The 15,345-nt window shown below is 42.2% G+C and overlaps 1 protein-coding gene across 2 annotated transcripts; it reads left to right on the forward strand.

Moving 5' to 3' along the window:
- Positions 1–1,264: 1,264 nt before the first annotated feature.
- On the forward strand, positions 1,265–14,938 carry MATN3 (matrilin 3). Of its 2 annotated transcripts, none has more exons than XM_068183387.1 (5): positions 1,265–1,415; positions 3,165–3,734; positions 6,553–6,675; positions 7,095–7,217; positions 12,545–14,938. In XM_068183387.1, exons 1-5 carry the CDS (start codon positions 1,280–1,282, stop codon positions 12,670–12,672), a joined length of 1,080 nt encoding a protein of 359 aa, XP_068039488.1. In that variant the 5' UTR covers positions 1,265–1,279; the 3' UTR covers positions 12,673–14,938. The 2 variants fall into 2 exon arrangements, with proteins under 2 accessions (XP_068039488.1, XP_068039489.1); XM_068183388.1 differs by lacking the exon at positions 12,545–14,938 and adding an exon at positions 8,699–8,866.
- Positions 14,939–15,345: the final 407 nt, after the last annotated feature.

Consider the following 15,345-nt stretch of genomic DNA (forward strand, 5'->3'; position numbering starts at 1 on the left):
TCTGCCCCTGTTCTGACAGTGCTGTCCCTCTCTTACCCTGAGGGGGTACCCAGGGTGGGCCCAGTGCTGCTGGCAGCTGCACTCTTATTTCCAGATTCTGAGGAGTTGCACTGGCTCTGAACTCCCACAGAGACTCCAAACGCAGGGCATCTTTAGATGCTGCCACAGACTGCTGCAGTCTGACTCTGGAGGGAGGAGGCGGGGTGTGAAAGACCACTGTGGTTTTGTGTGGCATAAGAAACAACTGCAAGTGGGTGCTGCTCAATTCCAGCACACACTCTGCTCTGGGTCCCTCTGCAGTGAGGGAGTGTGTCTGTGTCTGACCACGAGTGGGTAAAGAGCTCCTGCCAAGGGCTGTTTACTGGAATGGGTGGCTGACCATTTGTGTGAGCAGTATTTGACAGCAGCAGGCACTGCCTGAAATTTCTCAGGGGTGTGTGTGCATGCACCCTTGCTCAAAAAGCTGCAGTGTCTTCTGAGAGAGAAAAGCCATTACACTCCCCTGGAGCCCTGTCCTGTGGCTTTCTCCTGCTTGAAGGGTGGTGGTCCCTCTTCCCTGACACTGTTTGCAGCCTTTGGGAATATGACGGTGCCTTCGTGGCAGAACTTCTACTGTGCCTTCGTGGCAGAACTTGCTGAAGTAAGTCAGTGCCTGCCTGATATTGTACAGCTGGGGGTTGGTTCCTCTTCTAAATCAAGGCTTCCTGTTCCACTGATTAAGGTGATGGGAGAGAAGATGATCCTGCAGTACAGCAGGATACAGATTTGGCAAAAGCGTCTTCTAAAGCCCTGTGCTGGAGCTCAGGGTGCCTTTGTGCCATAAGCCGTGCTTTCCCAAAGCTCACGGCAGCTTCCGGCAGGAACTGGCCAAAATGCCCTTGGCCAAATTTGGCAACAGAGCGGGGAGTTCCTTGTGCCTCTGTGATTACACTTGGGAGCTTTCTCCCGTTCTTTGCAACTGCTGTCCTGAAGACGGAAAGGCAAAATAAGCCTGGACCAAACACTTGTGTTGAAGGAAGAACGGCGTCTCAGCTCCCCCTGCGCCCAGGTTTGAGCCCTGTCCCGGCCCTGCCGCACGTTCCCAACGATGAGCTCTAATCTCGCCTCCTTCCCTCTCCCCGAGGGCTGAGCGCCCGTCGGGGCGGGGGAGCGAGGGCCACCGGCCCGCCCTGGGGAGGAGGCGGCGGGGGCGGCCGATGCCCCCTCGGTGTCCCGTCCCCCTTCCCGGTCCCGGCAGCTTTAAATGCGGCGCGGCGGGCGCGGGGCCGGCGGCAGCACCATGGGGCGGGCGCTCGGCATCCTGGGCTGCTGCCTGGCGCTGGCGCTGGCGCTGGCGCTGCCGCCGCCGCCCGCGGCCCCGCGGGGCCCCGCGCTCCGCCCGCGCCGGCAGCCGCGCCCCGGCGGCCGCTCCGCAGGTACCGCTCCGCGCCCGCGGCCCCGCTCCGCGCTGCCTCGCTGCTGCCCCGCCGCCGCCCCGCGCCTCTAAACCCCGAGCTCTTCCCTACCTGTGCTCGAAGCATCTTTATTTCAGACTTGTGGAAGGACCAGGTTGCTGAAATGCATTTTTTTCCTTCTCTAAAAAGGAGAATTTTTCTACCTACAAACAGTGTACTGCATATTCTTTCTTTCTTTCTTTCTTTCTTTCTTTCTTTCTTTCTTTCTTTCTTTCTTTCTTTCTTTCTTTCTTTCTTTCTTTCTTTCTTTCTTTCTTTCTTTCTTTCTTTCTTCTTTCTTTTCTATTTTTTTTCTGGACAAACCTTGCTTGTCTCTTTTTTTTCCTTTTTTTTTTTTTTTTTTTTTCATGTCTTAAGCTACGCATGCATGCACTAACATTTTTTCATGTTTTTTCAGCTTCCCAAAAGCAAAACTGAATTACAGGATGAATATAGAATTATATAGAATATACCTGGGTGGGATCCTAGATTTGTCTGGTCTATTACTCCGTTGAAAGGCAAAATCAACTATGCTGCTGTGCTTCCTGAGGGAATTTGTGCAATTTCATTTTTTTCCTCTGTTTTCTCTTGAATCAGAGAAAAAAGGTTTCTAATGCCTTGGAAAAAAACTAAAAAGTGCTGTTTTCACCTATACTTTTAAGATACTTGTTATGATTTTTTAAATTTAAGCTGGAATGGCATAATAAAAGTCAACTTGATAGTAGCCGGGAGAGGTGTGTCAGGTTCCCAAAAGAGCCCTCAAGGTGTGAATTCAAACTGGACACCTCATATTTTGCTATTTAATGCACTGGTGAGCCAGGATATCTCTTTTATAGAAATACTCTTGTTTTGGGTTGTCCATTTTTCAGCTGCAAATCCTGATGGCTTAAATTAAGTACCTGGTACCGTCTGTGTCAGGATGTGGTATCAGGACAAGGAGGGGGCATTTCAGTTGCCTGCTGTCACTGTCTTGATTGGTTTTTGTCTTCCTAGAAGTGATGCTTGTCTTTGATCTAAGCGATGGGTTTTCTGCTTCTGTCTAGATTTATATGGCAGTGAGGAATTTTGGAAATGTGTGTGTAAATGTTCATTTTTACATATAAAATTACTTCATGAGTAATTTCATTTTTCTCTCTGCTCTACAAGCCTTAAAACAATAACAATTTCCAAAGAAGCCTTTTTACAACATCATTTTTTCTTTTCCCTTGTTGGCCTTTATTTGTTCTTGTTGTGTATTTTGGATTGTAATTTAGAAACAAGAAATAATTCCTAATTAGCAGTTTATGTAGTTACTATCCTAAACAATATTACAATCTGTTCCCTATGTGATCTACTCAGATGTTTTGCCATTTTATTTCTTTATCTTATATAAACTGGAATTCAAACTTTATGAAAATAAATAGCAAATATATTTATATACAATTGTTTCATGTCTTTGTTGGCTGGTTACATGAAAACCACAACCCTTCGTTTCAAGGATAGTTAGACATTTTGAGAGCTCAAATGTGCACTTATCTATTAATGTTTAGAAAAAATCAGTTACTTATTACTTGCCAAATTAATATTTATGACTCTCTAATATGCTGCTCACTATAATTTGAAGCCTCTTCATAAAGAATCAACCAACATTATCTGGCAGAGTAGTTTGCCATGGCAGCACTCACTGCCCTGGGGTGAGAGCTCCTGTCCTGTGTAGGAGATGACTGAAGCATTTTCCTTCCTTCTTGGCAGACACTGCCTGTAAGAACCGGCCTCTAGACCTCGTCTTCATCGTAGACAGCTCCCGCAGCGTCCGACCTGAAGAGTTTGAGAAAGTGAAAACCTTCCTGTCAGAAATGATCGATACCCTGGATGTTGGTGAAAGAACGACACGTGTGGCGGTCATGAACTACGCCAGCACTGTCAAGGTGGAGTTTCCCCTCCGGACCTACTTTGACAAAGCCTCTATGAAGGAGGCTGTGTCTCGCATTGAGCCCTTGTCTGCTGGCACGATGACCGGCCTTGCTATCCAAACTGCCATGGAAGAAGTCTTCACCGAGGAAATGGGCACCCGGCCAGCAACCTTGAACATCCCCAAGGTGGTCATTGTTGTGACGGATGGACGGCCACAAGACCAGGTTCAAGATGTGGCGGCAAGCGCCCGGACAGCTGGCATCGAGATCTACGCGGTCGGGGTGGACCGGGCAGACATGCAGTCCCTGAGGATAATGGCCAGTGAGCCTCTGGATGAACACGTCTTCTATGTGGAGACCTACGGTGTGATAGAAAAGCTGACATCCAGATTCAGGGAGACTTTCTGTGGTAAGGGGATCAGTCCAAGAGAGTAGTGTAACTTGGCTCCTTTTGACTTCTGCTGCGGTTCTACTCCTTAAGAAAGAAGTTTTTCAGAAGTGTCATGTATCACATCTAAATATTTCCATTACCATCCACTGGGCAAACAAGCCAACCCTCTTTTTCAGCAGAGGCCAAGTAACAGCCTTTCATTTTGAATAGTGACCTTAGTGCAGGTAACAGACCTGACTCGAGGAGACCTCCTTGTTCAGTTGGTCAGATTTAGGGAGAAAGAGAAATCACAGCAATCTAGACAAGGTTTGACTGCATATATTTATTGAATTACTGCACACCAGAGCTGTGCAGACTGCTCATTTATTTTCCCAACTCACTGGGAAGCAAGGAGGATGGGCATGTGAAGCTGAAGGGATTCCCTATAGGTTCAGAGTAGGACAATCAGCATGGCAGGTAAACCACTGCAGTGGCTCGAGCAATCTGGTGCAGGATAAAGTGCCCAAGTGCAGCAGCAGGTCATCTCAGGACAGCTTTCACTCCTTAGGCACTGCTGGGATTTTCCAGTGTGCCAGGCTCACATCTCCCTCTGTTTCTCTGCAGCTTGATTTAGACAAGGAACTGTGGGATATGATTAATTAGCTTGGTTTTTTCAGGGCTGATCTTATAAAAATGCTGTATGTATTTGGTTTAGACTAGAACTCCACTAACAATGCTAGGCCAGAGTGGACTGTTACTGTCATTCACAGGGAAAAAAGGTAATCTGGAGTATTTAAAACTGCCTATAGATAGCTGTGACACAGCCCTACTCACAAAAATCAAATGACAACTTTCTGACAATTAAAAAACTTGTGCAAAGTAGATTTTTCTAGTGATTTTCTAAGAAATTTACTTTAAAATAAATCTCCAGCAAATAATAGCTAAAATAGGTATAAATGAAATTGTAAAAGAATTAATATAACAGCCACTTCCTTGGGAACTTGGTTGTCAATGTGTTACTTTGTTTTTTCAGAGCCTTACTAAAACTTACTCACCACACCTTTTGAGTATGTTTAGAGTGAATAAACCTCTTTATCTAGGTATGAAATAAATGTGTAAGACCATCTGCAGACAGGACACTTTGCCAATAATTAGCATAGGAAATGCCTTGAGGTTTGGTTTGACACCACATTGTGCTGCTGGTGTGACCAGATCCTCACAAGTGCCCACCTGGCTGGACAGGTACGTGTGCACCTGGACAGGACACAGCACTCATGTCCACCTATGTTCTCACCAAAGCAAGTCTTTTCATAGCAGAAAGAAAAATCTCTTGTTCTTAAGAATAAACTGTTTATTGTGCTGAAGCACAGAAATTATGCCCCTGCAAGGCTGGAGGGTAAATCAGAGAGCTCACACATGTATACTTCCAGCAGAACTCTGAGGTGCCTGCGTGCAGTTTGCCAGAATCTGGGATTCATGAAAAAAACAGGGTGAAGGAAACAGTCTTTAAAAAGACTCTTATAAATCAAATGAATCTAAGAGGGTCTTGTAAGACAGTGTGGTAAACTGGGTCCCTTTCCAGCTCCAGGGTGCTTTTTGGTCAGAAATCTGTACTCACCAGTGGCAACTAGGATTTTTTTATGCTCTGAACAAGGCAATTAATTTATCTGCAGGGTGAACTGAAAACAGGAAAACTAATGTTCAGGGGAAAAACAGTTGGCTAAGATCAAGTTCTTGATGCATTGAAAGCATTATTCAGCATGAGGCCATCCTAGAGATGGAAAAGTCTTACCCTTGAATTGCTGTCCAAGTCAGTGGATGTTTGACTTTCCTACCACAAAAATCTGACCATTTGAGTCTGAGCTTCTCACTTATGCTTGAAAAGACCACCCAGAAATTTTGTTAATGTAAAATGTAAAGACAAGACAACTCTCAGCATTTTTAACAGACTTCTAAAACAAGGAAGATTACCTTGTTTTAGAAAATGGGAAATGTTGCCATTTTATTGCCACAAAATTGCCTTGTTTTCAGAAATACATGAGAAGGTTTAAGTACTCTTGCTTCTGATTTTTTATCTCACCAGTACTGCTTTGGAGATTTATTTTACCAGTAATCCATACCCACAAAAATACTAATTAGTAACTACTAATCTAAGTAAAAATCTCAGGTAAAACCAGACCTGTCTTCCCTTCCCTTCCCTTCCCTTCCCTTCCCTTCCCTTCCCTTCCCTTCCCTTCCCTTCCCTTCCCTTCCCTTCCCTTCCCTTCCCTTCCCTTCCCTTCCCTTCCCTTCCCTTCCCTTCCCTTCCCTTCCCTTCCCTTCCCTTCCCTTCCCTTCCCTTCCCTTCCCTTCCCTTCCCTTCCCTTCCCTTCCCTTCCCTTCCCTTCCCTTCCCTTCCCTTCCCTTCCCTTCCCTTCCCTTCCCTTCCCTTCCCTTCCCTTCCCTTCCCTTCCCTTCCCTTCCCTTCCCCTCCCTTCCCTTCCCTCCCCTTGTCCTTAATGGAAAGGAACTGGATACAAAGAGCCAGAAGATCCTTTTCATGGCTGAGTTCTCCTTTCCAGTGTAATGTTACTGAATGCTTAAAATCTCTCCTTGTTGAACCATCTCATTTTCAATTCATCTTTTCTCCTGCCACCTCAGGTAATGAGTTATTTCCGTGCTGTTTATGGCCTCTCTCTCCTGGCTATGGAGTGCTGCAAAGGAGGTCTGTAACTTGTTGTGACAGCAACACAGCACTGACATTTGCTACCAGTGATCCAGCAAACAGTGCAAGACGTACTTCTGTAAGCATGAGTGAGCAATGCCCGTTCCTCCCCTCTGGGATGACTGAAGTACCTCTCTGTCATGCCCTTTGTAGCTGTGAACGTGTGTGCCCTGGGGACCCACGGCTGCCAGCAGCTCTGTGTGAGTAACGGGGCATCCCACCTCTGCGACTGCTATGAAGGATACACCCTGAATCCAGATAAGAGAACCTGCTCAGGTATTATTCCTTTGGATAATGAGTTCAACTAGAAAAAAAAAAAAAAAGCACTATTCTTGGATTTGAGATGCTACTTGTATGCTTCTGTTGAAACAACAACCTTCTGTATCTTTTTCAGTAAGAATTCTAGAAATTAATAATAAATAAAACTCAGCTGCAAGTAATGGTGAGATGTAGTTTGAGTCAATCACTGTCCTTTTTATTGTGCCTACAGATCCATTCATTAGGGCCAGATGCCAAAACAAAGTTTTCAAATACATTACAGATGTTTTCTCCTGCCACTTGTTCTAATTCCTTCAATTACTATTGCCAATTCTGAGCCGATTCCAAATCAAAATATATTTAAAAATGGGCATGTGCACTCCATCCCAAACTGCCTGTTACTAACAATGAGTTGTTTCTCTAACATGCCTGACAAGCTGTGGATCTGTGTGCACCTGGGAGGCATGAGTGTGGCCAGATCTGTGTGCGTAACAACGGATCCTATGTCTGTGACTGCTATGAAGGCTACACCTTGAATCCAGACAAGAAGACTTGCTCAGGTAAGATCTGATTAAGAAAAAACTGTGTTCCATTAAAGCAAGCAGCTTTTAAAAATCTGGCAAATTGATGTTACTTTTCTGATAAATTATCTAGAGTTTCTGTACAACTCCTGAAAACTCAGGGCAACTTTGTTTCACCATATGTACAGTAGCAATTTGATATCTTTGGCTCTTCTGCTGTTGTGTGAAGCTTGTATTTGGTTAAGATTAAAATGCCATTTGGCATTTCCTTGAGGACTTCACAGTATTTTGTATTTTCACACCCGGGGAGCATGAATTGCCATACCCAGCATGTGATGTGGACCACTTCTGTCAGAAAACTCTTCAGTAAAGCAGCACAAGGGAATGAGATGAGGGAGAGCATGGGCTGTGCTGGAAGAGTGGTCTCTTGTGGAGAACAAGAGCATAGAGGTAGCTGGTACTCAGGGATGTACACACAAGTATATATTATCTACAAATTGTTATATATTCTATATTAGCTTCACTTGATTAGGGTTTGATCTTCACTCTGAATTTCCTTGGATGTATCACTGGTGATTTATTTAGGGAAAATAGTTTTTTTTTTTCCCACTTCCACTATAATCCCTTTCCTTACTATATTTTGTGTGACAAACTGTTGAATTTAGGCTTCCAGTTCCAGGAAGTTCCTGGGCAAATCTCTCAAGGTAAGTCACAGGTCTCACACCGCAAAGAGGTGAAGCCAGAGGGCCTCAGTATTTCTTCCTGCCTAGGTTAGGAGCCGATTTTGTAAATATGGTGCTTAGCACTGGCTCTTAGCTGGCATTACAGAGAGGCAAAAAACATGTAAGGGAATGTAAATTCAGTTAGGCCTCCCCTTTGGGAGTCTAATCCCAAACCTCATTTCATACCACCGATTCTCCTGCTTATTCAAACTTTAAATTATTTTCTTCACATTACTTGCTTTTTTTTTCCCTTTTGAATCTCATTTTGCAGTATCCTGCTAATGATTTCCCAACCATCCAGGTCTTTGTCGCAATTATATCACAAAGATATGCAAAAAATGTTGCAAAATAGTCTAGGTCTGGGAGAGGGTCTTTTTTCCCCTTCTACCTTTTTTTTTTTCCTTTGCTTCCTTTCCCTTCACCTTTCTTTCTCTCTTTCTCGCTCTCTTCCTTTCTTTCTCCACCCTTTATTTTTTTCTTGTGCCTTACTGGGCCTTCTTACTGCAAAGATATCCAAATATAGGAACTCCTTCTCAGCTTGCCCTTTCAGAATTGACGTGTTAAATTTGGCAGAAAACAGCAGCCTCACACATAAAGTGCCCACTTTGTAACTGGCAGTGGGTGTCACATCTTTTTTAGCAGCCACATATACTTTTCTGTTTATGGTCTTTTCACTCCATAAAACAGTCTTCTTCAACACAATTAGAGCTGAAATAATGCCAAATAGTCTCTTAAAATGAAGATATTTGTTCTCTGAAATTCTGTTGGATAATTGTTTTGTAAGTTCTTCACTTCCAGTTCCATTCCTTTTGCCATCTGTTACAGCTGCAGAAAAGTGTTGCCAGTATTCCAAAATTTCCTACTGATTTTGTGACATTGATAAAAACACACTCTGTGCACCCTGCTCTGGTTAACAGCACACTGACACGCAGTAAAAACATCCTGGTTTGAATCCAAATGAGGATACATTTGCAAATGGGAATCAAAGTTTGGATATGGATTGATATTCTCCTCTGCAATGCCTCCCTCAGCTGCCGACGCGTGTGCGCCTGGCAGGCACGACTGCCAGCAGGTCTGCGTGAGCGGCGACCAGTTCTACTCCTGTGACTGCCACCGAGGCTACACCCTCAACCCAGACGGGAGGACGTGCTCAAGTAAGAGCAGACTGCCGATCCCCTTCCAGCCATGCCCTCCCCAGCTAAGTGCATGTATTGCAATAGCTCTTGTTAGCACGTGAATATATTTGTATCTGCCTGAGGAGCTTTCACACGGGCTCAGGTGTTAAAATTAACAGTTCTATGTCACTCTGCCTAGCCCACTTGAGCAAATGTCAGAGACACAAAGAACTTTATATGTAACAATGTTAGTAAATACTCACCATGCAGTCTTTGTCAACTTATAAATAAAGCCTTCCCTAATTTATGTAATATTCAGCAAACCCAGAACTGACAAATTGTTGAGATTTGGGGTTAGTCGCACACTTTACAGTACTGTGGAATGTGTGTACCACCATGCAAGACAGTTTGAGGTGATGTCCTCCTCTCCAGGCTGAATTTCATCTTGCTGTTCCTTTCTTTAGCTTCTCAGTGACTTTGTTTTACAGTAAAAATGTAACAATTTCAGAAGTGTTCCTTTCCCTCCCAGTCTCCTCAGTAAAGTTATTGTGTACTGGAAACCTTTCCTAGTGTGCCTTTGGGGCTGACGTGGCATCTCTCATCTAGTGGGGTTGTGCAGCTGGGTCAGAGGGAGCAAGGTCTGAGGTATCCCTTGCATTAATTAATGTATTAATCCCCAGTAAGACAATTGCTGCTCCAAGGTGAGATCAGTTACACATCTCAGCAGTTCCTGATAAGATTCATAGAGGACTGGATCCTGGCATGGAAAAGCATTGCCATTGGGGAGCATTAAAAAATGTTATCTTGGTTTTGGATAAGTACTTCTCCAAAGTAGTTCTTCTTCATCTTCATCCTGTGTGAACTGGTGTGTGTGCACCAGGAACCTATGACTAGCAGCAGGTCTGTGGGAGTGGGTCATAGATCTGTGACTGCTGTGAAGGCTTTATCTTAAATTCAGATGACAAAACATGCTCAAGTAATAACTTAATGTTCAGGTATTTTACTGAATATTTGTATTTATTGAAGCACCTCTTTTTATTGTGTTAAACATTTTTAATCCATTTGAGAAATGGTCTATCAACTCACAAGCTCTCAGGAAGTATAATCCCTTTTCATTCTTTTATGCCTCTTTCCAAAATATTTTGAGCTAGTTTGGTCCTTCTTCTTTAGTTATAGCAGTTACTGTATTAAAAACTAATTAAAGTTTAATGTTCCCGCTTATCTATCATCACACCTTGAAGGACTGACTGTATTTAAAAATACAGTCTGTCATAATCTGCATTCCTGAAATGGGAATAATTGAGGGTGTTGGCAAGGCAGGGTTCTGGGGCACCTGCCTCTGGGATGCGAGTCTCCATTGCCTACCAGCATTTGGAGAATGGCTGGGGGGGTCCATATGGGAACAATACTTAGGTTAGAACTACTGCAATGCTAAACCTTGTATTCTTGGTGTCTCCTCTAAGCTGAGTGGGCCAAGAATTAACTCACCAACTGTTTTCAGATGGGCAATACTGGGATTAAATGTTGGCAGAACCTCTCCACAGTTTGATGTAGAATCCAAAGTTAAGTTGGGTAGGAAGGGATCTCAAGAGCTACCTAGCTGTAGCCCTGGTTCAGAGTGGGAAATACCTGCCATCACATCAAGTGGCTGAAGATGCTGTGTAAGAGCACAGGTATAAAATAGGTGGATATAGACAAACACCATCTGCAAAAATAGTTTCTTGTTGGTCTGGACTTGACCACAAAGACAGTGTAAAAACACAGCTTTAGCATGTTTTGTGTGACTTGTTGGGCATCCCAGTGGCAACAGGAATGCCCCAAATTTTGAATATCAAATACTGGAAGACTCTCAATTTCACAGTAGGACTGTAGAAGAATTCAGAATACCCTTGGACAATTGCCAGAGCTGTTTGGAAAAATAATTTTGTTAAAACAGACAAAATCCAAGGAGGATCTGTATCTGTCATTGGAGAATTTAAATGCAGACATAAAAAGTTAACTGGCAGTTGGTTGGAAACCAACCATAGTGGTGTGATGTTCTGAACTGGCCTTCCTCCAGCTGACTCTTGAACAGCTCTTCTTTGTACATTGACCATAAAGCCAGTGGAATGTTCCAAAGAGGGGAGCTGAACAAATACAGGCTCAGTGGAATCAAGGAGACACCAATTTCAACACTGGCTTTAAGACAAATGAGTTTCTTCACTGCCAAATCTGCAACCTCATAGATTTTGCAGCTGTGTTGCAAAATGGGAGTAATTATGGCATAACTGCTAAAAAAACCAAACAAATGAAACAAAAAAAAAAAAAAAAGAAAAAAAAGCCAAACACAGTTCAGGAAAAAAGGGAAATGTACTTATGTATAATATTTCTTTTATTTTTTTACTGTTACAATGCTCACACACATTGTTTGACATTGATCAAACAACATTTATTAATATGCTATTGTTACCTTTGCAAGTAATGTAAAAAACACATGTATTAAGAGATGGGTATTATACACAGGTAATACCTCTTGATAACTTATTGAAAATATATTTCTAGGCTCTCTTTTAAGAAGGCTTTGCTTTTGGAAGCTCATTATTCCAGTCTCAGATGTGGATGGTGAACTCTGCAGTTCCTGTGCTGTAGTATCTGTTGATACACTTGTTCTCAGCCTTCATCAAAATGGTGCAGCCTGAACTTACTTACTTTATGGAGTAGGTGAGGTTAAATTGAAAACTCACAGCCATCTACTGATGCTTGACATTATTATATTATAGTGAAATTGTCATCATTGTTGGGGTTTTTTTGTGAATTATGGAGAAGAAGGAATTCTTGAGGACAGCTGAGGCTGGTTCCCTGTAAGTTTGGAAGACTGAGTTCAAGACTTAGGAACTGATTAAATGGAAGCACTGTGGAGTATAGCAATGATCACTTTGTCATTCTGAAGAGACTGGTAGCTCCTCTGTCATACTAACTGGCTCCTCCAGTTACATTGCTGTGACTTTCTGCTAGATTATAAATTCACTTGGGCCTATTTGAATGATGTCATTCCCTCCATCTACATTCATGTGACATTTGAATGGATTTGTGTCTATCCTCCTGAATCAAGAAAGATACTCCCTAGGCATGTATGTTGCAAATGTTAGAAACCAAGAGTACTTGTGGGACAACACAATTAAAGTTGAAGAGGAGGCTGGTTGGTCTCTGCAGCCAGGACCTTTTTTATTTCTTTTTTTTTTTTCCTCAGTAATGGTCTAATTTAAAGAGTGCAGAGGCTCCAGGTAGGCAGACGAGGAACATCCTGCTCTGCTTCCTTCTTGGTTTGAGTTGAGCTCTCTCTTGCCTGTCCCGTACTATGACACTCAGGTCTCTGGCTACACACCAGCCCCTGTTCACTGCTGCCCCTCCTTCCCAACTGCCCTGGCTTGCAGTGCTTGCTGTAGTATCACATCATGGGTTTGACTCCTTCCACAGGATCAAGCATTTTCTTGGGATTTAAATGTTCAATAATTGTAGTAAATATACTAAATGCCGTTTTCTCTCTTAGGAGCCATAACGAGCAGTCTTGTAACAACTGAAGAGTCCTGTAAGTGTGAAGCTATAATTGCCCTCCAGGACTCAGTGACCTCACGCCTTGAAGCTCTGTCCACAAAATATATCCTTTTTCTCACATGATCACCTGCATTCAGCACTTTCCTGGTATTTTAGAGGTAGCTGTTTTGTTATAAACCAGGGAAGAAATATCCAGAGAAGAAAGTATTTTCAGGGTGATTTCACAAATATTATGGAAAAAAAGATATGTTGTTGCAAACACCATTATGTTTTCACATTTCATTGAAGAGCAACATGATACAGATAAAATAAATGCATATGCCCACATCCCCTAGATTATATCTGCCATGTTGAACATCAAGCACTGTTCATCAAGCTCATAATTCTTCTAGCTGGCTTTTACTGTTACATCACTCAGTTTTGAGCCCTCCTATTATGTCCCAAAACTTTAGGGACAACTTCACGGGCAGTGTGACAACAGTCCCATTAGCTGTGATATTCCTCTGCATCCCACCTCCACAGGCCTGCACTGTCCCAAGTGATTTTCAAGCACCTTCTTTTCCCTGAAAATGTGTGAGCCTGTTCGTATCCGGGCACGCAGGGGCATGAGAGGGCGGCGAGGCAGGGTGCTGAGGCTGGGGGCTCTGGGCAAGCCCGCAGGAGACCCGAGGTGCCAGCTGGTGCTGGAATTTGCCGTTTGCCTTTGCTGCAGTGCCGTGTCTGCAGCCGGGAAGAGAAATGCGGTCTGCCCCCGGATCAGACATTCCACAAACATGTGGGAGAGAAAAAAACCCATGCAATAAACAAAGTGGTGATCTCTGTTGTACCACAGCAAGCCTGAATGCTGAAATAAATGCCCTCAGATGACATGGCAGGAACTAATAACTGGGAGTTGAAGTTGGACAAGCTGTGGTACATCATAAGGCATAATTTTTAGAAGTGAAAGTGCTTGATCACTGCTACAATTTACCAAAGAAGGTCACAGATTTTCTTTGCTGAAAATTTTTGAAACGGAATGCTTTTTTCTGTCAAAGGTGCTCTTATTCAAATAGAAATTGATTTAAAGGAGCACTGTATCTGTGGTTATCATCCCAATCTCTTAGGCTTCAAAATCAAGGAAGAATGGACTATTTAAGACTAAAAAAAAGGAGAGTAAAGTAGTGAGTTTTACACATCATTTAGAAAGATACAAGAATTTTTCAGTTTGCCAAAGTTTCTGAAAGTCAAATAAAGACTTCTGCCAAGGACACAAAACTTTCCCAGTTTTTGAATAAATTCAAAGTTATTTTCATGAGATCTAATTGCACATCCCTCTTCATGCAGTGCGCTTGGAATTCAGTTTATCTACCTGGGAAAAGCAAGGGGAAAATCTCAGATTTTCCTGGATTATAATGTAAAATTCTAGGGAATCTAATTAGTTAAAACTGAACACCAAGATATTTAAACCTGTAATGTCATCTCAGTAGTAGCACATCCTTCAGAGATCAATCTTTCTGCCCAAGAGCTCATGTTAAGCAAGAAAATGTTGTAGGTTTAAGTTAGGAATAGACTTTATTACAAAGAACTGAGGCTTTCTTTCAAAGTCATTCTTTGATGTGCCATTTCTATCCCTAGCATCCTTTCAAGACAACCCAGAAAACAGCAGAGACCTTCTGCTCCTCATTCCTGGGTATCACCTGATCCAACTCTTTCTAAGAGATTAGGGTTGAGATTATTTGGGAAGATGCCAGATCTTGACAGAAGTCTAATACGTTTAGAAATCTCTGTTTCAAGCATGTATTGACTTCATCTAGAAACCAGACTGTTTTTTGAAAATGCAGCAATGAGAAAGACTATAAATAAACACACCTTATAGCCATCTATTTTATTGCCCTTAACAACTGACCACTAGAGGAAGTGTCTGAGAAGCTGCAGGCATATCAAGACAGACAGCAGATTGTCTGAGCTATCATTTTGCTGTATTTTAAAATAATTTTTCAGAATCAAACCTTTTTATTGTTTTCAGGAAGCTTTATTTCATTGCACAGCTTACAAAACAGCAGTGGTTTATTATTATCAACAAATGTCAAGAAGACTTCAGGGAGACAAGAGCCTTGAAAATACAGTGACCCTAAAGATCTTCATGTACAGTCACTTTATAGCCATGAAGCTACTCATACCTGCTGTGCTTCAGTTTCTACTGCAGATATTGCTTTTCTGTAGTAATTGCATTTTTTATTCTCTTACTTCAAAGTAAATACAGAAAAAAATGAATGGATACAGTATATCACATTATATAAAACTTTCAAATGGCAAGGCAAAATGACAAAATGTGCCTATGTCTTCTTTCAATTAAATGGGAAAGTTGGGATCTTGTAACTTATTTTAATAAAATACAATATGATATGCACATTGATTTTGGAAGTTATTTTGTATTCAACCTAAAGGACATGTGTTATGAAATAAAGGGTTTAAAAAACCCAAGGAAACAAAACTTCAAGGATAAAAGAGGCATAAATGGAAGAAATAAACAGAATCCTGCCCCAAGTCACATGTTTGGAAAAAGAAGTATTTGATTTTAAAACCTAGATGTCACTGTAAATATAGATAAAAGATTCAACAGTAATTTCAAGTATTAAAATGCTGAAAATGTAGAAGAATGAAAGACATCCTCCAATTTAATATTTTTATCCTTCAAGATTTACTTATGTTCTTGGTCATTCCTATTGTCATTACAGACTTTACTGACACTTTTCTTGTGTCAATCTGGCTTTTAGGATAAAACACACAAGCTAACAATTAAAAAAAAATTACTCA

Source organism: Anomalospiza imberbis, chromosome 3 (assembly GCF_031753505.1).
Source record: "Anomalospiza imberbis isolate Cuckoo-Finch-1a 21T00152 chromosome 3, ASM3175350v1, whole genome shotgun sequence".
NCBI lineage: Eukaryota > Metazoa > Chordata > Aves > Passeriformes > Viduidae > Anomalospiza > Anomalospiza imberbis.

Bases quoted from the DNA above. Each gene is read 5' to 3' on its own strand.
- MATN3 (XM_068183387.1), top strand. From the start codon at position 1,280: ATGGGGCGGGCGCTCGGCATCCTGGGCTGCTGCCTGGCGCTGGCGCTG. The intron at 1,416-3,164 runs GTACCGCTCCGC...CCTTCTTGGCAG, and splicing joins CCCCGGCGGCCGCTCCGCAG to ACACTGCCTGTAAGAACCGG. The intron at 6,676-7,094 runs GTATTATTCCTT...ATGCCTGACAAG, and splicing joins AGATAAGAGAACCTGCTCAG to CTGTGGATCTGTGTGCACCT.